This window comes from Sebastes fasciatus, chromosome 9 (genome assembly GCF_043250625.1).
Source record: "Sebastes fasciatus isolate fSebFas1 chromosome 9, fSebFas1.pri, whole genome shotgun sequence".
NCBI classification, from domain to species: domain Eukaryota; kingdom Metazoa; phylum Chordata; class Actinopteri; order Perciformes; family Sebastidae; genus Sebastes; species Sebastes fasciatus.
In genome coordinates this window covers 29115494-29140931 of record NC_133803.1, presented here as the reverse complement: position 1 = coordinate 29140931, position 25438 = coordinate 29115494, and the positions used below count along the sequence as shown (strand labels likewise).

The 25438-nt window shown below is 41.5% G+C and overlaps 1 protein-coding gene and 1 long non-coding RNA gene across 2 annotated transcripts in view; one reads left to right on the top strand and one right to left on the bottom strand.

Moving 5' to 3' along the window:
• LOC141774452 (uncharacterized) overlaps nt 1-25438 on the top strand; it is a 393135-nt gene that overhangs the window by 209149 nt on the left and 158548 nt on the right. The window lies entirely within an intron of this gene.
• The window catches only part of LOC141774445 (E3 ubiquitin-protein ligase pellino homolog 1), a 46710-nt gene that overhangs the window by 8539 nt on the left and 12733 nt on the right, over nt 1-25438 (bottom strand). Inside the window, exons 2-6 of the mRNA XM_074647120.1 lie at nt 10573-10890; nt 4251-4380; nt 3282-3383; nt 1898-2095; nt 1371-1559 (exon numbers count right to left, since the gene is read on the bottom strand). Coding sequence (XP_074503221.1) covers nt 1371-1559; nt 1898-2095; nt 3282-3383; nt 4251-4380; nt 10573-10727 — 774 coding nt within the window. The 5' untranslated portion in view covers nt 10728-10890. The remainder of the gene's footprint in view (nt 1-1370; nt 1560-1897; nt 2096-3281; nt 3384-4250; nt 4381-10572; nt 10891-25438) is intronic.

Sequence of the window (25438 nt, the reverse complement as noted above, 5' to 3'; positions counted from 1 at the left end):
GTGGGACCCCAGATAAAGAGAAGGATTAATGTTAGAACTGCTGACTGTGTGGTTGATGATGTGAATGTTGTGGGTGGCGAGATGGAGGGGAGAAAAAAACAAACCTTCAGCAATCAAACACACCACCAACAAACTAAATCCAATCAGAGAAATGCCACAAGTGGCCACGCCGACGAGGCGGCAGGAGCGTTATGATTGGCTGAGAGGCTCCGACGTCAGCGGGAGGATCCCCTTACAAGGTCCTGTTACACAGCTTTGACAGCCGGACCTGTTGCCGTGGGGATGGCATCCCGATAACCTGGCGGTGTTAAGCTCTGACTGACCTCCCGCTGCCTGAGTGACAGAGCTGCTACGAGAGTGAGAGAGAGATGGAGGGAGAGAAAGAAATACAGAAAGACAGAAAGAAAGAAAGAAAGAAAGAAAGAAAGAAAGAAAGAAAGAAAGAAAGAAAGAAAGAAAGAAAGACAGACAGGAAGAAAGACGGAGACAAAAAGACAGGAAGAAAGACAGAAAGACCAAAAGAAAGAAAAAAGACAGAATGAAATAAAGAAAGAAAGACAAAGAAAAACTGACAGAAAGAAAGAAGAACAGAGACAGACAGACAAAAAGGCCAAAAGTAAGACAAAGAAAGAAGAACAGAAAGACAGAAAGAAAGAAAGAAAGAAGAACAGAAAGAAAGAAAGACAGAAAGAAAGAAAGAAAGAAAGAAAGAATTTCGTTCGTAGAAAACGCAGTCACTTGATCACATTTTTTTGTCTTTGTTTTGTTCATTCTTTTGTTCATTTTAACGCGTCTATAATCAATAATATTTTTATAATAACAATAGGAAAGGGGGTTTCTCATTGTTATCACCTGATTCTGCAGCTCCTCTCGGCTTTACAGAGATTTATAGCGCGTTTCATTGTTTCTCATTATTCAGCACACAACTTTACTGTTTTGGTTCACTCTCACTGCTTTCAAAAGGATGTTTCCAGCAGCTGTTTTCAGAGGAAATGCTGTAAAAACTCACTGTATACTACCTGCTCAGCACCAAACAGCAACTAGCTGGTGAACATAGAGCAGCAGTTAGCAGTGAAAGAGACAGATATTTCCCTCATGAGTTGGTAGAGACCAAAAACAAAGATAAAATTGGACTTCCATTCACACACAAAGACTCCAAGTGAATGATAATGATGCTCTGTAACTGCTGGATGTCTAAATAAGCAACTGTTTGCTAAGAAATTCAACATATCAACTTAAAAAGTTATGTCAATGTTGTGTTCACAACTTGTTTCTGCTGCGCCCAAGTGGCCAAAAACCTCAGTTATTGCAGGCTGTCAGCTGCTCTCCTGCCTCTTTTACATTGTGATTAGTGAGGTCATCATTCTCACCATCTTTCCCCGCTGCTGCGCCGAGCGGGTCTCCCGCAGGGTGAAGACGTTGCCGCAGACTGAGATCTCCCTCCAGACGCCTGGTTTGGAGTCTTGGATGAAGCCGCTTCGAGGGTGCATCACCAGCACGCCGTTGGTTGTCAGCCCGTCCATTTGACCGTCACACGTCTTCCACTTAGCAGCCTTCTCCTGAGGAACACCAAGACATGGGACATCAGGACAGGGACAGTCACGAATCAAACACGTGTAATACCTATATCTTATTGTTTAACGTTCAGAAGTTATATTGACATTCGTATTTTTATTAGGACTTGGCCAACTCTCTCAGCACTCAACACCAAACATCTGAACTCAACAGGGGGCAAAGCACAATATAAGGTGGAGAGGGAGTAGTACATTATATTATATATTTCTATTATTACCAGATCACAAGCTGAATGACTCTTTCCTCTCTTATTTCTGCCACAAGGTGCTTTCTACCTTCATCTCGCTCCCTTTTACTCTCTCAAACTCGCCACACAGCTCACCCCTAGGAAGATGTTCTTGGAGGAGTCGAAGCCCGCGGCGTAGATGCGTGCGGTGTAAGGCGGCGTGCGCTGGCACATGATGCGGCAGGCGAAGCGGGAGATGGTGCTCTGGACCGACTGGGTGTCTGCGTTACTCTGGCTGCCCGCCACCGTGTCCGTCACTACGAAGTCTATGGGACTCTCAGTCGATCGACCGATCTGGTGAAGAGAGGAGGAGATGTGTTCTGACACGTTTCGATGCATGCATTTCAGATATGTTGACATAGCTATATTTGTTTAGCTATTAGAAGTTCCTGTTGGCAGTTCATCCATCAATGTACCTACAACTATCACTGGATTACTTTGAGGCTGAAGAAAGCTTAAAAACGGGATGATTCTCAGGCAACTTTTGCAGTTATAAGAAGCATCTTTTTCCCTAAGAGTTCTTAGAGGATTCATAGATTTTTACTCAAGGGATGCACAGATACTGATATCGGATATTGGGCCGATACTGACTTAAATAGCTGGATCGGATATCGGTGACAATGGGGCTTATCTATTCAACTATTTTGATAAACGATTAATAAAAGTGACTTTCCATGCAAAAATGTCAGAAAATGCTGTTTTCAGCCTCTTAAATATTGAGATATGTCATATTAAACTGAATATCTCTGGGTTTTTGACTCACAAAACAACATATTTAAAGACATCACTTTGAGAAACTTTGAGAAAACTAGACATTTTTCACTATTTTCGGACATTTTATAGACCAGACGATTAATCGAGACAATAATAATATCATCATGACAATAATCTTTAGTTGCAACCCTACATTATATACTGGAATTTTAATTCCTGTTTAAGTTTTGACCGTTTTGTTTCTGCATTATAAAGATTTTTTACCAAGTTGCTGGTGTATGATTTATTATTTTAATAATAAATATGAAAAAATCTATGTATTTATTTTTTTCATTTAGTTTTAAAAAGAAAAGGAAAGTTTAAGTCCAGCCTGATGTTGCCTTACACATAAAAGAATGATCCCAGTCACTCCCACACAGTGAGGCATACAGCTTATTAATTAAACACTGGTATTGGATCGGTACTCGGTATCGGCCGATACCCAAAGCCCAGGTATCGCTATCAGTTGAAAAAAGCTGGATCGGTGCATCCCTAGTTTATTCACGATGGACATCGCAGAAAAGGAAGTACTGAATGTAAAATATGTGTATCACGTCTGTGTGTTGATGTAGTTGTGACTCAGAGAAGGACGCAAATCCTTCCTTGTCTGATTACAAGATGATTCCACTTGGAGAAATCCAAGACGGGATTAAATCATCGCGATGGTACAAGAAAAATGACGCGAGGTGGAAAAAATAATAAGGTTGTGACAGCTGAGGCTCGTTACCTGGAACATGTCTGTATTGCTGTCTTGGGTGTACTCCACCACCACCGTCTGGGCTCGAGACAGAGTGTAAGAGATGCTGTGCTGGTCTTTGTTGCTTATGGCCTGATGGGACACAAAGGACACAGAGAAGATGAAGAGACAAAAGTTAAACTCTCAAATCAGGCCCTTCATTTAAAATGGACACGAGGATTGAACCTGAACAAAGCTTTATGGCAAAAACACCTGCTTAAAAAGGTCTGATTCAGCGTTCGGTTGCTTAGCTCCACCCTCTTGTGTCACTTCTGACTTTGTCAGAAAACGCTCAGTTACCTTCGACTGGACCGTTCACATTTGTTTCCCTTCAGTCAAACGCTGCGTAAAAAACTATACTTCAAAACCCTTTTTTAAACTTTGACAGAGCCTTTTACTTGCTCAATTTCCTTTTTTCTGCTTACTCAGGGAACCTTTTCCTGTTTTGTTGGTGGTGTTTGCATGTGTGTGTGTGTGTGTGTGTGTGTGTGGTGCTTTAATATCACAGAACAAAAAGCAGAAACAGAGTTTCAATAAAGCCTTTGGTGGAGCAGCGCTGCAGGCCAAACCCACTGAACTGGGTGTGTTTGATTCGATGTTGTCAGACAAATAAAATCATGCTGCCTACAAAGACAATCCTTTTTTTAACAAAAGGAGAAAAGAATACTATTTTTCGGACTCATGCATATCGCTCTATTTGTTTGTAATATGTTTCCAGAAAGGAAACTCACTTAAAACCAAAATCACCATGTAAGGGAAAGGACTGAAACTGCTGATGTGTAGGGTTTCGATGACTGCAGTTTTGTGATCCCTGGGAGGACTACATGATACTGTAGTGTGTGTGTGTGTGTGTGTGTGTGTGTGTGTGTGTGTGTGTGTGTGTGTGTGTGTGTGTGTGTGTGTGTATGTGTGTGTGTGTCTGTGTGTGTATGTGCGTGTGTGTGTGTGTGTGTGTTTCACCTTGGCTGCCTGTGGAGAGCAGGCGATGTGAACTGTGCTGGGTTTCACCCCGTTTGACTTCGGTCTCTTACAAAGTGCAAAACGGCTCTTGCGTCGGCCTCGGTCCCCGTTGGGCAGAGAGCCATTGTACCTGCACACACACAAACATAAACACACAAAACAATAGGGCATTATTGTCTGAGCAGTCGTATAACACACTGAAAAAATTGTGGAAAATGCTTGAGACATTTTGGTGCACTCCCTCCGTGCCCCTAAGACTATATGCACACACACAAACTGCAGCCTATACTTTTCATACATGCTTTTTAACAAAAGCACATCATGTCCCCATAAACAACAAAGCCCTCCAAACAAACCCCCTGAAAGGCTGAGAAAATAAACACACAAAGAGACTCCTTTAGCCTGATGCATGGCTGAGGAAAAGGAGAATAAACAGAGGCGTTCCCTCCAACAGAAAGGAGTCTCTGTGACTCCCGACAGCACCGTGACTGAGCTGTTGTGTGTCTGCGAGTGTGTCTGAGTGAGTGAGTTGCTAAATATCCTAGAAAACATCCAGAAAACATTCGTTACTTTTCAGTATATTAACAGTTTGTTTCTGACTTACAAGGTAACTTTGGTATTTTGCAACCTGGACCCTATTTTCCCATGTTTTTGTGTTTAACTGACTAATAGGAACAACAATGTCTGAAACTGGTCCAGCATTGAAGGAGAGCGCTGTAGACGGCAGCTGCTCAACAAGCTGCAATGTGGTGCTATTGGGGCAAGCTGGCACCGTCATTCACGTCCACTAAAAGAGCTTGTTTTTGCCGTGACAGCCTCTGATTGTTATTATGTCTGACATTATGGAAAGAGTCTCGCTGAAGGAGAAGTTTCGTTCTGAAATCTGGCGAGGTGACGTGTTGTTGGAAGACAACGGTGGAATAGTGTAATACATCCACGGTGGAAACGGGCAGTGTTGGTTGTGTTGGAGTACAGAAAGCATAGCTTAGTGTTATCTGAAAGATTTTCAATGTCATGGCTGAATATTTAGCTGATTTCCACAATGTGGAGGAGGTCTTTGAATTATTTATTTGAGCCAGAGTATACGGATATTCAGGTTTCACAACGAGACTTCTCCTTGAGCGGGACTTGGACACAATAACAAACAGGCCGAATCAAGAGAAAGGTAAGAAAAACGTTTTATTTCTCTGTAGGGTCCTTTCCATAATGGTGTCAGACATGTATAATAACAATCTGAGCCTGTCAGTGACAAAAACAAGCACTTTTAGTGAACGTAACGTTACATTGACTGGTTTCGTGGCTGCCATCTTCAGCATTATCCCTCCATACCGGACCAATTTCAAAAATCACTTCGAAACAAAAACATGGAAAAACTAGGTTCCAGGTTGCAAAATACCAAAGTTACCCTTCGAACTGACCCGTCTGCAGCGGATGCATTATGGTAGAAAAGCGATTCATCCCTCCTAAAAAAGTGTCATTCTTAAAAATCAAGATATCTCGTTTAACATAGCAGAAGGTACTCATTGACAACAATAATATAAACAACAATATTAAGCGATTTACAAAAGCAAAATTAGTAGCTAGGAATAAGCGATGAAATAAACATTTGCTGAAGCAGCCAATGATTTAAGCACCGCACCTGTACTTTGGGTTGCTAGGTATAAATGTGAAACACATCGGTTGCTGTGAAACACATTGGTTGCTGTCAAACAGCGAGCACACCCAGGTTACACAAGGTTTTATTCTTTATTGCACACACGTGTTTCAGATAATAAGCCATTACCAGTGTGCAGTGATATTCCTAACAGAACCACAGCTTTATAAACATCACCACATGCATAAACACCGCTCGCCACTTTAACATTGTTATGACATCCAGAAGCCACAGAAGTTATGGACTCCTCCGGCTTCACTGTAGCTTTACTTTACTGCAAGAAATGCAAAGTGATAACTCAAGAAATACACAAAGATTAAATTGCTTCCTGCAGCTTTTTGCTTTGCCACAAATTTAGCAGTTTTTACCTGTTTGTTATCTTTCATTTGCTTTTATTTCTTTTTCTTAAAGCCAGTAATTCTAACTGTTGTTATCATGTAAGAGAACAGAAAAGAACAATATTTCTTGACTTCCAGAGCATGTATCATTACCCAACACTTTTTAAAACCAATGTTTAAGTTTTCAGAACATTTCCATGAAAACAGGAAGCCAGTGGTAAACTTAATAAGTACTGGAATACACAGCGGCAAGGTCAAAATAGTAGCCTACTCCTAAGAAAAAGTCACTGTCGCAGGTTAAGCACATACAGATTTCAAGGGTTCATCATCTTAAACCATGACTGCAAATGAAGCTGGATCTGTCGCTGGAGTCTGAGCTAAAGAAGTTTCTGTGAATCTGTATGGTTTTGTCTGATGTTGTGCAGAATCCGACCCGGTGGCACCAATGACAAGCATTCAGAATAACTATATAGAAATAGCCAATGTTTGCACTGATGGTCTCATCTACTTATGTAGGTCATATAGAGGCATCAGCATCACATTGAGACAGTTTCATAACCAGTTAAACATTCCTCAAAGTAACTTTAAAGTAGGTAAACATGAATAAGCAAGAACAAAAGAAAACGCTCTGACTACAGCAAAACTAGCCATGCTGTATAGGACGTCAGCACAGCTGGAACGTGTCTTCGACCAATCAAGACTCTTGAAATGAAACCACCCATTGAATCCAGAGCAGACGGCACAGACAGGTTGTAAGGATGCCCAGCCTACGGCTAAATGTTTCTCTGAGAGAGCAGATCTGCTGGGATCAAACAACGTTGTGAGGGTTTATGAGTAACCATGGTGAGAGAACAGAGCCAACGTTTGGGAAGAGTAACCATGGCAAGAGCGTAACCATGGTGAAGTTTAGCCCGTATCCGGAGAGAGAGAGAGGGCAGGGCAGTCTGCTGGAGAGAGCTCAAAGTGTTGCTGGCAGTTCAAACCCAGGGTTGCCATGGGTAGCAGTAATGTGTGAGTGTACTTACATGTATCCAAATACTCTCCAAACAATGGCCAACTACAAGTCAGTGTGTATTAATGTGTGTATACAGGTTGTTCCTACAGTGAGGCGGGAAGGACCAGAGTTAGGAAAAAGTTAGTCTGTGTGTGCAGACACATACGGTATTCTTCATGTGTGCATGTTCCCTCCAAACAGCAGTAAACTAGAGCTCAGTGTGCAGCAACAAGCTACCACTTACACAGTAAACCTATAAAAACATAAAGACAGGTCGTGAGTAATTACTGCCTATGGTTGAGTCCCTCTCTGCGTCTCTGTTTACATGTGTTAACATTACAAAGGTTATTACACTAAAGTTTATTTTTTTTAAACCAACAGTATATAGAAACATCAAAGTTACAAAACAGATATCAAATGAGAAGATAGATGTTGAAATTTGTCGCAGTGCCAAACTAAATATATGGTGTGGGAGGGAGAGAATATTTCTTTCAGTGAGCTCCATCTCCACATGTGAATATATACCGTCTTACACATGCCACGTCTTCTGCATGCTCAAATCCATTGTTGTCAATATAGACGTGCAGAATACACTCAAATGGGAGAGCGACGACGTCACGGCATGCAAGCGTTCCCAAGCACCTATTTTTCGAGGCGCGATGGCTGCACCCCGAGATAAAAATAGGAAGTGTCTTGAAGGTAACCCGCAAATTTGGAAAAATCTCGCGAGATGGTTAAGGTTAGACATTGATCTCTAATAGGTAAGTTTAGGCATTGACCTTGAATAGTTAATTAGGCATTGACCTCTTATAGTTAACGTTAGGATAGGTCGTCGGGCAGAGAATCTTGCAAGAGTTTTTGCAAGTTTTTTCAGATCTCAGATCAGATTTCGCAATTTTCTGGTTACCTTCTGGACACGACCATAAAAATAGTTCACCCTTTAGAACGCTGCAGCGAATGTCATGTGACGAGGAACAACCAATCACATTCAGCAGATATCTTTTCTTTCTTCCATAAATATCAGTCTACGGTAAATATATGGAGGAGCGGTTAATCATTTTAGCTTCACATCTGTCCCACGGACTATTTTACTTGCTTCACCTTTTCTGTAAAACAGTTGTTTTAAACACTTTCCACGTGTTTTAGACGCGGCATGTATACAGCCCCTTAGAAATGAACAATATTCTGCCGATGCAACACGTAAAGCATGATGGGACGCTGCACTTGAGGCCCATGGCATACATGAAAAATGCATTACTGTGTTGATACAGAATCACACACGTATACAGACAGACAGAGATGGATCTGGAGGGACTGCAGTGTATCCAGTGAAAAGCCACATAGATGTCCAGTACGCCCGCCTGTAAACAGACTGTCCCCAGAGACACTGCAGCATTCCTCCGGATTAGGCCATTAGCATCACCGGGCTTCAAACATGGTAATGTTGGTATGGGGTTAGCGACGAGGCCAGACACAACACTGCGCTATGTGTTGATGGGGTTCTCCATTAGCATTTGCATTTGCGAGCCTGTTCTTGGTCACACGGGAGGCTCAATTAAATCCCTGCACTTGTTTCAGCCTGCTGGGAGAGCCAGATGGGTGGAGTTCACCACAGCTGAGCCGTTTAATTTGCACAGTTATGAAAGCAAGTAATTTACCACGGTAGAGTGCAGGAATGAGTCCTAAAACCCAGAAATGAGTTTGCATTTAAGCACTTCCGCTTCCCTCGTCTGGAAGTTTTTTTTTTGAGAGGGCTTTTAGTTAGATGCCTAAAATAAGGTCTGTGGTTAAAACAAGCTGAAGAGATTTTAATGTTTTGTTCCACGACATAACATACATACGTTGGCTTTACATCTCAAACGATCTACTCGCACAGTAGGAGTAGGAAGTACGACAACATTTCTAGCTTTGCTTGCAGCGCAGTGTGTGACTACTCATGTCAAACAGCTACAAGTGCCCCTGTTGACCTTTTAAAAAGCGTGGCCTGGCCTAGAACAAAAAAATTAGGAGCGGAAAAAGCAGAGCATAACGGAAAACAGGGGTTCTCCCTTGTAAAGGCATGGAGCTGCGTTTACTGCTCCGCGCTGCGTTTTTCCACTAGGGAAAATTTCCACAGTCATCTCCCTGACAATACAGCGCTCCAGCAGCACAACCCAGAACAACAAGCTGTGAGTCAGCTGTGAGACCAACTGTGTGCGAGAGACATGAAAAATGTGTGTGTTGTACGTGCACTAGAAAGTGTGTGTGTGTGTGTGTGTTTATGTGTATGTAAGGAGTCTTTCCGACATCTGCATTCCTCTGTGGAGTGGGCAGGGACGGGGAGTGGAATGGAATAGCCCTTTGGGGAATAAACAGGAGACAGACAGATAAAGGAAGTCCTTCACTGTCAGTTGTTATTGGAGAAAGTGTGTGTGTGAACACTTATATGTCCTCTACGCTGATGCAGGGTCCGGTGGAAGGTTTTTCCTACAGCTGAGCATGTGGACTCGGGTCAAAACAAATCTCTGGAGGAGGAGATTTTAACACGGCGTTAACGATGAGTATCCGGTGCTGCTCATTCGGCCAAAATTGATCTCATCTTGTAATTATTTCAAGGGTTAATCTCCAAAAACATTAAATCCTAACTCTTCAACAATCCTATCCTGTCCTGTGCACGGCCCTGAGCAACCGGACAAAAATATCACAATTGTTTATGTGGTTTTCTGGAGAAGCATTTCCGTTTTATCGCCGCATTTGTTCACGTCAACTGAATCATTCAGAGGCGTCGTCTGCTGAGCTTGTTAGAAAAATATCAGCAAGTTTATTGACCAATCAACGTGCGTCTAAATCCTGACTGTATACTCCCTCAGGACACTCGGTCTTTCACCACCACAACAGCTCAAGTCTTTTTCTCTCTGCCACCATTATTTCCATTGTTCTTAAGTTATGATTATCTCTTTAATTAGTGTTCTGACTGTGCATCTGTACCGCTGTAATTTAGGCTTTACTGTGCCTTAAAGGAGCTTTGTTTTCTTGTAAACAAACATAAATTATGCTTGCATTTAATATTTCTTACCAAAACACATTGTGTGTTAACTTGAGGTCAAACAAACAAATCCATTTCCTACCACAAAGCCAATTCTTTGAATATTTTTAAATCAGAAATTGAGCACAGTAAGCACATTCATTGCTTCACTTCTTCATGTGTTACCTCCACTGTCAATCAACCTGATACAGTGAAACCAGCAAGGAGTGTGTATTGTGTCCTTGGTGTGTGATTCGCACATTTTGGACAGGACATTAGGATACATTAACAGGTGTGTTCTGGGTGTTAAGATGTAATTTCTTGTTGCTTACCCCAGCACAATGAGCTCTCCATACTTCACTGGCACTTTGGTGGAGGCGGTGGTGGAGATGTTTTCCTGCTCCGGGGAGTACATTGGGCACGGCTGATTGAGGTTTGGAGTAGGAGGGGAGGCGAGATGGGCGAGCTCCCACAGTTTGAGGGACATAGGAAGGGGAAAGGAGGGGAAGGGAGGGGAAGGGAGGAGGAGGTGCTGATTGAATGGAGCACGGGGGGGAAAGGAGGAGAAGGAAGGGGAAGGGTCAGCTAAGCCTCAGCTCCACCCTCTCATGCTTCATGCGTCCGTCTCTCGCAGCACCACTCGCCCTGCCCTGCAGAGTGACAAAGAGAGGATCAACACAATGATTAGAGGGTTTACTCAAGTTAGTGGAAGAAGCAGCATCCAAATGCAATTTCTATCTTAAAATTTGAGTTCATGCATGTGGATGGCGCTCACGATTACTCATGAAAACAAAAATCCCACTAGCTTTTTGATCAATTTCTACCTCCTGTGTGTAAATATCCCAGTTTTAGTCCTAGCGGTACGCATGTTTTGATCAAGGCTGTCAAAGTTAATAACGGGTCAACACAAATTTGTTTTAACGCCATTAATTTCATTAATGCAATCGGTCTTTCGGAGGTTGTAGCGGGAGGTTTTAAAGCTAGATTGAAGATACCGGTATCATATGAAACTATAGGAAAACGAGGAAAACACTTAAAGCCTCACACAGCCTAGTTTTAGAGTCACTATAAATGGCTAAAATTGCTCAGTAAGTACAAATTCAAAATACACCCCCCACACACACACTTCACACCTCCAAAGATTTTATTGCAAAGTTTGAAATCAAAAGGCCTTCATCAGAGCATCGGGGACATGACTAAGGTCGGGGAGTACAGTGGAGCATGTGGCTTATTCTTCATGCTGAGTGAGGTGGGTGTCGGTAAATGCTGACTTCAGAGAATGAGTCAAAACACACACACAGCTTTCTGAATAAACAGGAAATCACGGCGAGGAGCAGAGAGAGAGAGCATGTGTGAGAAAAGAAGGCATGAATGCAGTCTCACGCATTGACCAGGAGACTTTTCACACACACTCATGCCACACGTCCAATTTCTTACACAGAGAAAAAACTGATTTATATCTGTTAATAGGGGTGGGGGGAAAAAATCGATTCAAATATGTATATGGTCTGCGTGGATACAACCTGCACCCTCACATGTTAAATCCAAAGTGGCAAACACTACACATCCAGTAAAGTAGCTACACATCACGGCTAAAGCTGCATGCTAACTCTGTCATGGAAAGGGAATGTTATCGTATTGCGGTAACGTGCGGTCAAGTCAGCCGTCACTCTCATCTCCGTGGTCAAATGTCCTGTTACTGAACGACACTCCTAATTCATCAGCTGATACAATACAAGTTTGTTTCAAGTCTGTTACTTTTCTCTTTTATGTGAAATAAATCACTTCATGTTTTTAACTTTTTGCTGTTTTGTTTTCAAGTCTTATTTGTGCTTTTACTTTTATGCTGCCGTCTTGGCCAGGGCTCCCCCTGAAGAGATGTTAAATCTAAATGGGACTATCCTGGAAAATAAAAGTTAAATTAAAAGAATTACAAAATAGACCTATAAATGCTTTAACATTGTGAATTTGGCTGCTGTACCTGATGAGAGAAAGGAAAGGATGGACTTCCTGTTACAACGAGCTAATGAGGTCACTGGTTCAAGTTAAACTCATCACCTTTCTTGCATCTCCTCCACTTCCTTGACAAAAAAAGCTGAATGCTAAGCAATCTTTCAAAACAAGAGCAGAACAGAAACAATAACATCACTTCACTTCCAGGCAGTGCTCCTCATATGGAGGCAGAATATTTATCCTACAATTCCCAGAGTGCCTTGCAAAGCCACACATGAATAAAGCATAGGAAGCAAAGTGTTTTGATGATGAGTGGGGATGGGCGGCTTTAATCCTAAACACTGAAGATACAGTCCCATTACACCGAGTGGGAGAAGTTCATACAGAGGCCTTCCAAGTGAATACTTCAGACACAATGTCAGACCGTCAGTACTACCGAACATGTATTGAGATGCCTGTGTTCAGATATGTTCTAACTGGCCTGTTTTAAAGTGTTATTTTCCTACCTGCTCATGATGCATCCTTACAATCATCCAAACTGTTTCACTGCCTCACACTTGAAGAAGTAACACTTTGAGTTATAACTCACATCCCGATATCTCACTCCAAAAGTGTTAATAGATCTATCTTTAGTGCATCGCACCCCAGCGTCAGTATAGCTGTGAATTTATAATCAGCTTCTTCACACACAGTGAGAGGGAGAGAAGAGGGTGGAGGTGAAACAGTGGTGGCGCCGTAGACTGTATATAAGAAGTGATTAGTCACCGTGACGTCACCCATTGGTTTGTGGACTACGGATTTGTAAACTCGAGTTCGGCATCTTGGTTTTTGGAACCAGAAGTGACACGAAAGGGTGGAGCTAAGTACAACCAAACACTGAATAAGACCTTTTTAGGCGACCAAAATGTTACAAATAACTTCCATGAACTGAAAACGGACGTCAAGTATCAACCTTTTATTATATAAACTATTAACCTCTTAACAGTCCGGCTGTTATTCTGTCTTCAGAGTTTGTAGCGGGCTCGGTTTTAAAGCTATAGAGTGAAGATACTGTTTCATATAAAACAATAAAACCTAAGGAATCAACTGGTACCAACCATGCCATGTTAGCTAGTTGGAAGAACGCTATATAATGCTCCAAATTGACGCTAAATTTTGCAGAGGAAAAACTGACATTGCCATTTTCAAAAGGGGTCCCTTGACTTCTGACCTCAAGATATGTGAATGACAACTCTGAGATGGACAGAGTAAAAACTCTATCTTATTAGATAAAAGAGATGTTGACAAACAGCATAATTTGCAGTTGAAAAAAAGGAAATAAATCACAATATATCTTATCGCAATACTCAGCATATCGCAAATATGATCGTACTGTGACTTAAGTATCGTGATAATATCGTATCGTGGAGCCTCTGGTGATTCCCACCCCTACTGTGAAAGGGTTAAAGTTGTAAGACGAAAACACGGACAACGCCGTGGTAGCTACCTGTCAATCACAAGGTAGCCCCGCCCTAAAGCATCCCCTGCTTTATGGTCTATTTGACTCTAAATGGGACCATAATTTACTAAATGAACATCATGCTGTATTGAAGAAGACTTGAAACTAGCGATTGAGACCATAAACTCATGTTTACAATGTTTACTGAGGTAATAAATCAAGAGAGAAGTAGGCTCATTTTCTCATAGACTTCTATACAATCAGTCTTCTTTGTTGCAACCAGAGGAGTCGCCTCCTGCTGGCTGTTAGAAAGAATAAAATGCACATTGAAGGTACTTCCACATTGGCGCCTGGGTGGCACAGACAGAATTCACACCAGGGTTCAACACATTTAAATTAAGCACTTCTTGTTGACATTTTTAGTTCAGCAGGTGGTAAATCTTCTCAGCCTTTTCTGAGGTCGGGGAGGAGGAGGAGGAGGAGGAGGAGGAGGGATGTTTTATTCTGGATGGAGGCAACAAAAGCAAAATGGAGGACATGTAAGAGAGCGCAGGAAGAAGAGGGGGAGGTGAAGATGGGTGTGTCTGAACTGCAAAACTGGATGTAAGCCTCAGCCCCACCTGCTCCCCTGACAGAAGGGGTTAATCCCACATCCTCACACACACACATGCAGCATTGTCAGTGCATACTAAAGCACTATGCTCTTAACATGTAAAATCCTCTCTGCACACTCACATGTGCACACACGCTCAGTAAGTGTCGAGGGAGCTGTTGGCTGCCAGGAATCGATTTATACCTATGGATCCAGACACTGAGGACCAAAAGAAGCATAGCGTGCGGTGGGTCCTGTTATTGAACACATCAGAGCGCTGTATTATCGTCCTGTCTAAACTCTCCTGTTATCAAGAACTCAACAAAAACAGCAGCAGCCTCTCCAGAGCCTCCCTCATTCTCTCAATCTTCAATCACAGTTCATGCTTTCTCCTGTGTGGCTCAAAGACGTCAACTCTCCCAAGCCCAGTCTCCCTGGAAATAATGCTCGTACTCTCGGGCATTATTCTGTACAGCATCGTATATAAAAGCAGCCAGAAGTATGGTGAACGTTAGACTCTGACATCAGAGACGGGGACTTCCATTGTACTAATGATGTCTGTTTTATATTCAAAGCTCCGCTAAACAACACCGAGCGTGCAGAGGGAGCAGAACAACGTTGAGTGACAGATTTACTTCCTTTTAGTGATGCTAATTTTGAATTTTTTTTCTAACCAATAACTGACCCTCGTTAACCGATTATTAACTGACAAGATCAGTGCGTTGCATGCAGCGGTGCGCCAGCTGCAGTGTATGCGCACAACAGACAACTGAGTCCCCGGTTCAGTTAGAGTTAGCAGCCACGATGCTGCGTGTATTGTCGAGGACACATGCAGCAGACACTTTTCCAGTAAGTCTCCAGCGCATCATTTAGTTTAGCTGTGAGGTTGTCCGCTGTGTGTCTGCCTGGCGTAACGTTGGCGAGTGTCTGATAAACCGTGTGTGTTTGTGCTACGGTCACAGAAGTAACCTACGGTCTGTCAGCGCAAAGTAATGTTATTGAGTGATCGACAGGTCGTGTTTGTGTGGCGGCGGTGAGTGTGGGGTTGTCGGTGGCGTTGTAGCTGTGGACGTAGCAGTAGCAGTGTGTGTACAGTTTATTTTGGTGGTGAATAAATGCTACAACTCCTTCATACATCCATGCTCAAGACCCGAGCCAACTTCCTGTAGGAAACAAAGATTTTTTCCATGGAAAGACCCCCACACTTCCCACTTTGTTTTTGAAATCCTCCCTTTTGAGGTCTCAAGGTTGGCAAGTATGATCCAGGTACTTAGAGTGCACTGCATTTTGCCATACTTCTCAGTGTAAATGCACTTATGCACTCAAAATAGTAAGAGTAAGAACAGAAGTACGCAAATTGAGACTCTACTTACTAAACTTAAGCCGAGAAATAACCATGTCAACTGTTTTAATGAGGCTTTCTTTGAGGAAATACATGCATTTCAAATTATTGATCATTAAAATGGCTGAGGTATTTGTTTAAACTGGCATTCCTAGCACATGTGTTATATGCATGGGCGTATGTATATCATTTTTTAAGTGTGTGTGTGTGTGTGTGTGTGACTAAGCTCCCGGCCTCTGCAGCTCTGCATGACACACAGCTCGGTGTGGCTGCATGCCAACTGCTGCTTAGCTACCGAGACACACAGTCCTACAACAATAGATCTGGAGCTCGGTGAGACTGACTCTGCAGGGCCGAGGTCAGGGATTGTAACAGCGTGCTGCTGACAGCAGGAACAGCAAACTCACACTTTCAAAAGCCCTCGTAAAAACTTAACTGCAAGGAGGCACGAATGACACCTGCCACTCCCACTGGCTGCCAACACAGCACGACCAAAACAGATGTACATGCACACAGGCAGCAAACGCGCATAAATATGTCTTCATGTTAACACGGAAGCAGCGCAACAGCTGCACTTTTTTATGCGTTGCATGTCAAACTCTCCTATTTAGCGTACATGTGTGTGCCAAAGGAAACAGACCTGGTATCAATCGATCGGGTCACACACAAAGTTCACAGAGTACTCCGCAAGATTTGCATTCACGTTGAGTTAAAAGGTGTGTAATGCTTGATGTGGTGTGTCAAAAGGGTGACACACTTTCAGGATCGCAAGGCTCTGTGGAAACAAACAACTCAACCAAGACGCAGCGTTTCTTTGCTGGTAGATCATTTCACCAAAATGGGTCAGAAGATCCTCTAATAGGGTCATGGACAAAGAGGAACTCATAGAGGGAATTACTGAATGGGGTTTACTAATCGGCTAAATCTAAAAGGTAGGTCCTGATTCATAACCAGCCAAGAACCACTGGTGCTAAGGACTTGAGGCTTAAGGCCCAGACACACCAAGCCAACATCAAAGAATAGCGTTGATGAAGGCCAACTGTTGCGTTGCCTCACGTAGCCTTTGTCTCGGCCAAACAGTTGCACTTGAACACACCGCAAAGACTACAACCAACCAGTTAGCACGTACCTTCTGTGACTCAAAAAGAGAAACAGGAAGACCGAGGACGGCGGATATACAAGCCGTTGTTATGATACGTACATGAAACAAAGCGGCGTTTGCCGACCATTTTCCAATCCGCTCTCACTCACCACTTAGCTTCATTCCAGACGGCCATGTCGTTGTGAAAATATCCGTGTATTTGAATGATCAGATGAGATGAAGATGAACAATGAGAAGAGCCCTCTGTGTTTTTCTTCTTGACTTTATTCGTTGGCTGCTTCCCTCACTTCTGTTTCTCTCGTCGTGCACTGATTCGCTTAAGCTGAACATCCAATCAGAGTGGTTTCTCCCAACATGCTGAAACGGCTGAAAAACCTCCGACACGGACAGACGATCACCGACGGCCCCAAACTGTCCAAAGGCCGATATCAAAATAATGAAATATGCCAATTTTAATTTCCCAGAGCATAAGACCACAAGCTATAGTTTCTGATTTCTGCACCTGCTTTTGAATTTGCTTCACTGGAACACAGCACATAGATATCTATTGTTGTATATACCGTGTATATTGTGATGTTTTTGTCTAATGTTGTTTTATTGCACTAGTTGTTTTTGTGTTCTAATGTCTTGTATTGACTTGCTTCTGACGCTGCCTCTTGGCCAGGTCGTCATTGTAAATGTAAATTGGTTCTCAATTTACTTTAAATAAAGGTAAAATAAAAAATAAAGATGGTGAATTCCACTTGCTTGTTTTGTCCAACCAATGGTCTAACCCAAAGATATCCAGTTTTATCATATATGACAAAGAAAAGTCTGGGGATATTTGGCATTTTTGCTTAAAAATTCATCAAAAATTTAAGAGCGTTTAATATAAACTGATAAAAAACTGTGGCAAACAGGGCCAAACAAAGAGGAAAGCCCACACCAGGCACCAGGTCAGGGTAGAAAAGAAAACCAGGACCTCCAACACAGTGTCACATCTTCATTACTGGAAAGTGGTAATGATACTCTCCTGGTAAAGTGGGTCATCAGATCAATAAATAATAGCAGATGCCTGGCATAGACTCAGTGAGGACGATGTTTCTTGTTTTCTGGAGCCATTTAATATGAAGCACGCCTGCTACGTGCAAACACAACAAACTGGACTTCATAATATTGTAAAATTGTATATAATAATAGTAAAACACTACACTTACCAAGTTGCAGGTGTACGATTTATTAGTCTAATAATAAATAAAAATTCTGTTAATTTTTAAGATTTTTTACCAAGTTGCTAGTGTACGATTTTTATTATTTTAATAATAAATAAAAAAATCTGTTAATTTTGAAAAAAAATACCAAGTTGCTAGTGTACAATTTATTACTTTAATAATAAATAAAAAATATTTTTTTTATAAATAAAATACAAATTCGTATTAATTTGTTTCATTTTGTTTTACAAAGTTGAGAAAACAATGTTAAAGTCAAACCTGATGTTGCCTTACACATAAAAGATTGATCCCACATCCACACAGTGAGGCATACAGTTTATCAATTAAACACCGGTATCGGATCGGTACTCGGTATCGGCCGATACCCAAAGCCCACGTATCGCTATCGGTACTTAAAAAGTCGGATCGGTGCATCTCTAGTTATAAATTCACTGTTTCTGTGTTTTGTTATGACACTCTGAGCTACTGATATTCTGCCTGCTGGGCTAAAACAATGTATCAATACAATGTAGGCTGAAAGTGGGTGACAGGAGAAACCTAAGGGAAGAAAGCCATTATCTGATCTTCTTACTTGTGGCTGCTGTGATCTTTGTCGAAGCCCTTCATCAAGAAGGTCATCAGATAGCTAATTGTCCCGGTATTACTGGCTCTAAACCACATCCTCAAACACTCCGAGGCTTTTAGGCGTTTCTCACCCTTCATGTTCCCTGCGAGCGAGAGGCTTTGAGCTCCCCAGCTGTTCCATGCTGAGCAGCACAATCACACGTCTTCTTCAAAAAGCTTACAGAAACTATTTTCCAAAAAACAGAAAGTCTCTCTTCGCACTTTCCCTCCTCTTCATTCTTTTCATCTTTTCATCCCTCGTGACAAATGGTTCGTTCCCTTTATCACAGATAGATGGGGGGACTTTTAACTTCTTAGTGGTATGCACAAAACCAATATACCTCTATACTGCACCACTGTACACCTCACATTACAGATGAGGTGCTCGGTTCGAGGTAACAGCCCTTTTGTAAAGTTACAAAAGTGCCAAAGCCAAATCAAGTGCAGCCACACAGCAGGATGCCACCTGTGAGATAACACAAGTTTTCAAACTGTAAGGCGCTTCTCCCCACACTAACACACACTTTTCTAAATTCGGGGTGACTTACACTTTCCGAAGGTATCATTGTCTCCGATGTCTATTGATATATCCGCTTAGAAATTAGAAACAAACGCTTAGAAACATGACGCTCCCTCATAAGTCCAGAACTTGCCCGAGAAATATCACGTTTTTAAGTTTTCTTCAGTATCAAAGTAATCCAGTGAAAGTTGCCTGTGCATCAGTGGGTACATTGCAAACAGGAACTGCTGAAAGCTAATTCTGCATACTTTTAATGGCACAAAAGTAGAGTTTAAGGGATTGATAAAAGACATTATTCACGTGGAAGGCGAGTGAGGTTCATGTCTACTTGAAAGCCAATATCTGCTATACTGATGTGTGCTTAGGACTGAGATGAAAATACACCACCAGTTACAATTCTTGTTCATTTTAGTGCTGAAAAGATTAGTCAATTAATCAATTAGCAGAACTTGAGAAAATTAATAGACAACAATTTTAATAAGGTACTGAAGGGCTACCCTTGGGCTCTTTTGTGATATTTTATAGATTCATTAAAAAAAAAAATCAACAGATCAATCATGAAAATAATCGCCAGTTGTCAGTCATTTAGTCGAAGCATTATGATATTACTTTGCTACTTCAGAGAGATAGTGGGTATTAGCCTACTTTCCAGTATAATGTATTAAGATGCTTTAATGGTAAAGGCAGTCGTGTTACGTCAGCAACATACCTGCTTTCCATTTCAAGGGGTTAAGCCAAGCCTGATTGCATAAAGAATGGTTATATTACTGCACAGGGAAGTGGCCAAAACAAGGGGATTTTCCTATAAACAAAATAATGTAATTTAGCAAAATGTACAGGAACAGGATACAAACATTACTACTAATTAATTAATTCTTATGTTTGCCTCATCCATCTAAAATGTACTATACTATATATAAGTTCCATTAGGATTTAATTTCCTTTATAGTTTTATTCTCATCTCCTTTGTCACTGTGTTTTTCTCACTCCAGTGCAGATGTGTCTTATCTTTTCTTGTCTGCAGATGTGTATTATGTTTTTGTAAATTCTAATTTTACCTACACAAGTAATATTCTTCAACAGTGATTTATAGCCAGCATCAAGACAGGATACATATTTTAATATAAGTTACCCCCAATAGTAAATGTTTCTGATAAACAGGAAGCTGCGTCCCCGTAAATCCCAGCAACATACCAGCTATAGCAAAGTAAATGGTCTGGTGGATGTTAAACAGGTTAAATGTGAACTACAGAGTAAATAAACGGTGTGGTAGGAGCGAGCGGGCTCAGCTGATCTACCTCAAAAGCTTTCTTTGTCAAAATACCCACTCCAGAAGGAACTCCAACCCATTTAACCCGTGTCCTGTTTGGAGAGCAGTCCAAGTATTCCAGCTCAGTGGCAGAGAAAAAGCACATCCACGTGCTTGAACTCACGGCCTCGAGGAAAAAGAGGTGGTTGCTGCTCCAGTCAAACCTCAATCGAGCGGCAGTGAAAAGGTCTCTTGGGAGACATAACTGCAAGCACATTTCCGTTTAAAGAATATCCAACCCACTGAAATACAAATGTTTATATTTAACTTTAACTATAATGACAACATGCATTACAATCATCATATGATGTGTTGTCATATGCATCCAAGCAAATCTCTATAGAACCATTCATTAGTACAAAAACATCTATAAAACAGGTCACACACACCCTTCTCAAGTGCCCAGGATAGGTCTTCTCTTCTCCTTTGATTTGTTCTTGATGTTAAAGGAACATTTTATAACATCATACCAACTTGTTATAATGAGAAAAGTGTCTTACTTTAACACAATAAGTTGTGTGTACTAATAATGGCAAAAAAATATGACGTAACAGGAAAATATTTAGAAAAAAAGTTTTAGTCACTCATTCGATGAGATTTAATCGATTAGTTGATTTAATCCATAGATCTGCAAATCTGAGTTTCTCCACAAAGAATCACACAAAAGCACCACTTTAAATATTGTGTTTACCAGAGATGTGCTCATAAGTTTCTTGAAAAGTCAATAAAAAATGACTAATTGACTGAGAGGCAGCGCCACATCAATGGCACAAATCAGAAACCTCAACTTCTTGTGACGAACACCAGCTGCTTGGTGGGAGAGTCAACTGACCGGCAAGTCTTCAGCCAGTCAACCAGCTCACAGACAAAGATCTCACATTCACAATACAACTGACATGATGCTCGTCAAAGTGAGAGCTCTAAATAAATTGTTAGCTCTGCAATAAAACATATTTGTGTAAACTGATTCATATGAATGTGTTCTGAAGATGTTCAAACTTAACGATCTGGTCACAGGTTTAATCTCTGCAGCAACAAGTCAAAGTGTTATCAAGCAAGACACTGCAGAGATAGACGCTAATATTTTTTTAAGCACTGGCCAAACGGGCCACCAAGGCCCTACATTTGGTGGCCAAAATGTATGTAAAAACAATATACAGAAAAGGCCATTTAAACCGGTTATAATTCACTTCACACTGTAATTGTTCAAGTTTCTCGCAAAAAAAAACTAAATTTCACGAGATGACATTCAAACACATGTGATACGTTATAATTTACCCTTTGCTCAGTGCTCATTTTTACTGAATAGAGCCTGAACGCATCATGATATAACCTCCGTTAACGATAGCTCCGTTATTTAGCCAAGAAGGACTCGGCTCACCGGCGACCAACAGCTAACGGCGACTAGAAAGCATTAATGCCGATCTCCCGATCCCATCCCTAAAGATAACTCCTCATTTCAACTTCACAAATCAGCCATTCCTTGTCCATTGCGGCGCTTTCAAACCGAGCAACAGGAATAAATAGAAACAGGATGTCCAACAACAAGTTCGGCTTTTAAAAAAAAAGTTTGATGCCGATGGCAGAGTAAAAAAGGATGAAAAAAGCCTTGTGGATCTGGACATTAGTCATCCTGAAAGAAGGAAAGAGCATGAGACGAAAGGCTTCCTATAGTTTCTTGTAATGTCTTTCATTGTTTCCCAAATGGTGACTAAACCTCCTGCATCGTGCAGCACATCATGCAGGAGGTTTTACAGTTGTAGGAAAAGGGAGGACTGCTTGGTCTGACCATAAACCTCATCCTTGTGCTGTAAGTGGTGCTTGTCTAAAAAACAGTTTAAACACTCAAAGCTTGTGTTAACTCTACAAATGAAGTATTTTGGACATTTCCGTTTGAGTGTGGGAGGCTTTGTGTGTTCATTCGTAATCCAAGTGTAATGCATTTGTGCGTGCATTTGTGTGGGCGCGAGCTCGTTTCCAGACGCCCTGGGTCCGGTCTCCAGTGTGTAGAGTTGCACGGTGGGGTCAGCGGAGAGGGATTGGGTTTGCACACTGTGAAGATTAGACACTCGATGACTCGGAAACTGATCTATGGGGTGGAGGGGGGGAGCTGGCAAACCTGACGCCAGATTCTCTTCCATCTTCCATCCCGCCTCTTATCCTTGGTCGAACTTGTCCAATCGATGAACGAGAACAGATGGCGTCGGCATTGTAGAACATGAAAAGAATGAAGAGGGACGGGAAACATTTTTTCCCCAGTATTTTTTGAAAAAGTGTGTAAGCATATTTGTCCTGAACAGAGGGGTTCCACTTCGCCTGTCTTGATTATTACAGCGGCGATCAAGACCTCTACATCACTACTTCTGATTCTTAAAACATCACACTGTACCTGCAGTATGTAGCAAAGGCTTTTCCAGGATTTTATATTTATATTTTCCTACATAATGCAGCTACACAGTGCACTCTAAAGGCCCTGACGCACCAAGCCGACGGTCGGCTGTCAGACAGTTTGGGGCCGACCGCACCATCGGCTCCAGTCTGCCCGTGTCAAAGTTTTTTGTGTTGAATCGGCGGCAGCGCCCGTCCATGAAAGAAATCACTCTGATTGGCGGTTCAGCTTAAACGAATCCGTGCACGAGAAGAGAAATGGAAGTGAGGAAAGCAAGCAAACAAGTGGGCTGGCTGGATGACAACACACACTTTGAGACACAATCTAAAATCTGCCAGCGTTTCGCAAATGAGTGTCAATTTTCCAGCCTGCTCACAGCGGTGTGAATTAGATTTCAGAAAAAAGGGCTCCAACACCTTTTCCATTTTTCACTGAATGTAAAGATTTCTATGTGTTTGATTAGATGTGTGCTGCGATGCAACTGTAACTAGCTCATCATCTCTCTGTAGCTGGCGTCTCTTCTTCCCGACTCCAGTGGGGAAAGATCTTTCATTTCCATTCACAAGAAAAACTCTAATGTACCGTCTCAAAAATAAACCCACAATGTGTATTGGCACACATAAAGCATTTCCATCCAGAGGAACTATAAAAATCAACCGGGGAAAAAAAATCACTGCTGATGCAATGTTATAGAAAAATTAATGTAGTGTGAATGAAATCTCCTGAAGCTCAGCTGGGTGTGTACACACACTGATAAGACTGCATTATCAATACAAGCCAGAGTGTGGTCTCCTCACATGAGTTACTGAGCGACAATAGAAATATAATAATTTAGTGTTTCATGTGTGTGAGTGTGTATGCATGGTTTAAATAAATCTTCATTTTGATATTTTACTGATCACTCTAAAGCTAGGGCTGTCAAAGTCAACGCCAATGCATTTTTAACGCCACTAATTTCTTTAACGCATTAACACAACTTGTGATTTTTAGGTTGTAGCGGGCTCAGTTTTAAAGCTAAATGAAACTAGACAATCTAAGGAATCCATTGGTACCAACCATGTCATACTAGCTTGTCGAGAAGGAAGTTTAATAACGCTCCAAAGTTACGCTAAATTTAGGCAAGGAAAACATGTCATGGCCATTTTCAAAGGGGTCCCTTGACCTCTGACCTCAAGATATGTGAATGAAAATGGGTTCTATGGGTACCCACGAGTCTCCCCTTTACAGACATGTCCACTTTATGATAATCACATGCAGTTTGGGGCAAGTCATAGTCAAGTCAGCACACTGACACACTGACAGCTGTTGTTGCCTGTTGGGCTGCAGTTTGCCATGTTATGATTTGAGCATATTTTTTATACTAAATGCAGTACCTGTGAGGGTTTCTGGACTATATCTGTCATTGTTTTTTGTTGGTAATTTAATTTCAATTATACATATATACATACCTTTACATAAAGCAAGCATATTTGACCACTCCCATGTTTATAAGTATATTAAATACTTAACAAATCTCCCTTTAAGGTACATTTTGAACAGATGAACAGATAACAAATAATTTGACAATCATGCGATTAATCACGATTAAATATTTGAATAGACTGACAGACCTATTAACACAAACAGGGACATTTCTGTCTAGTCATAGACGTATACATGTCCGTATCCGGTCTGCTCCAAAGTGACTTAGAGACAGCGTGTCGATGCACACACCAAGTCCCAATTCCCTGCCCACTCACAGGCACAGACACACACTTCTCATGTTCAACGGTCCCTGGAGGTGTTTTCCAGTGCGTCTCTGTGTGTGTGTGTGTGTGTGTGTGTGTGTGTATATGTGTGTGTGTGTGTGTGTGTGTGTGTGTGTGTGTGGTCCAATATTTACACCAAGATGGATGGAAACATACTGTATGCCAGAATCACATGAGCCCCGTGACACACTGCTTCTTGAGAGGAAGGAAGAAATAACTGTGGGCACTCACACAACGGACGGACAGCCACAGCCAGTCTGACCTCCACATTTAACTTTCACCCCCGACAAGAAATGCAAACTCCTTTGTCGGACAACACGTAGAAAAACTACACTGTGCAAAAACAGCAGAGCAGTAGTTGCAGTAGATCTACATAATACAAAACTTTCCTAAAAACCTGTGCAGAACCAGTATAATCAAATCCAAGATACAATCTGGAACAGGGCTCCAACTAACGAGCAATAAATGCCCATCAAAAGTTTCCAGAACCCGTGGTGACATCTTGTCTTGTCCCAATGATACTCAGTTTTCTATTACAGAAGAGTAATTAAAACAAGATCACATTTGAGAAGCTGGAACCAGTGAACTGTTGCTTAAATAATTACTTAAACGATTGATCTAGATTAGTCGACAACCAGAAAATTAATTGGCAGCTACTTTGACAATCGTTTCAGTCATTTTTTAAACAAAATGCGATGGACAATTTTCAACATTTTCTGACAATTTACAGACAAAACAATTAATCGATTAAAGAAAACATATAATCAGATTAATCCATGATGAAAATAATCCTTAGTTGCAACCCTAAATTAATCAATTATCAAAATAGTTGCTGATTCATTTTCTGTCGACTGACTGATCGATGACAGGCACCTCACACGTTTTCCACAGAAGAAAAGCTTAGTGAACTATAAGATAATAAGTCTAGTCATCATATTTACTCCCTGCTGCACCTTATGGCCACCTAATCACCAGGATGATTTCATTGCCG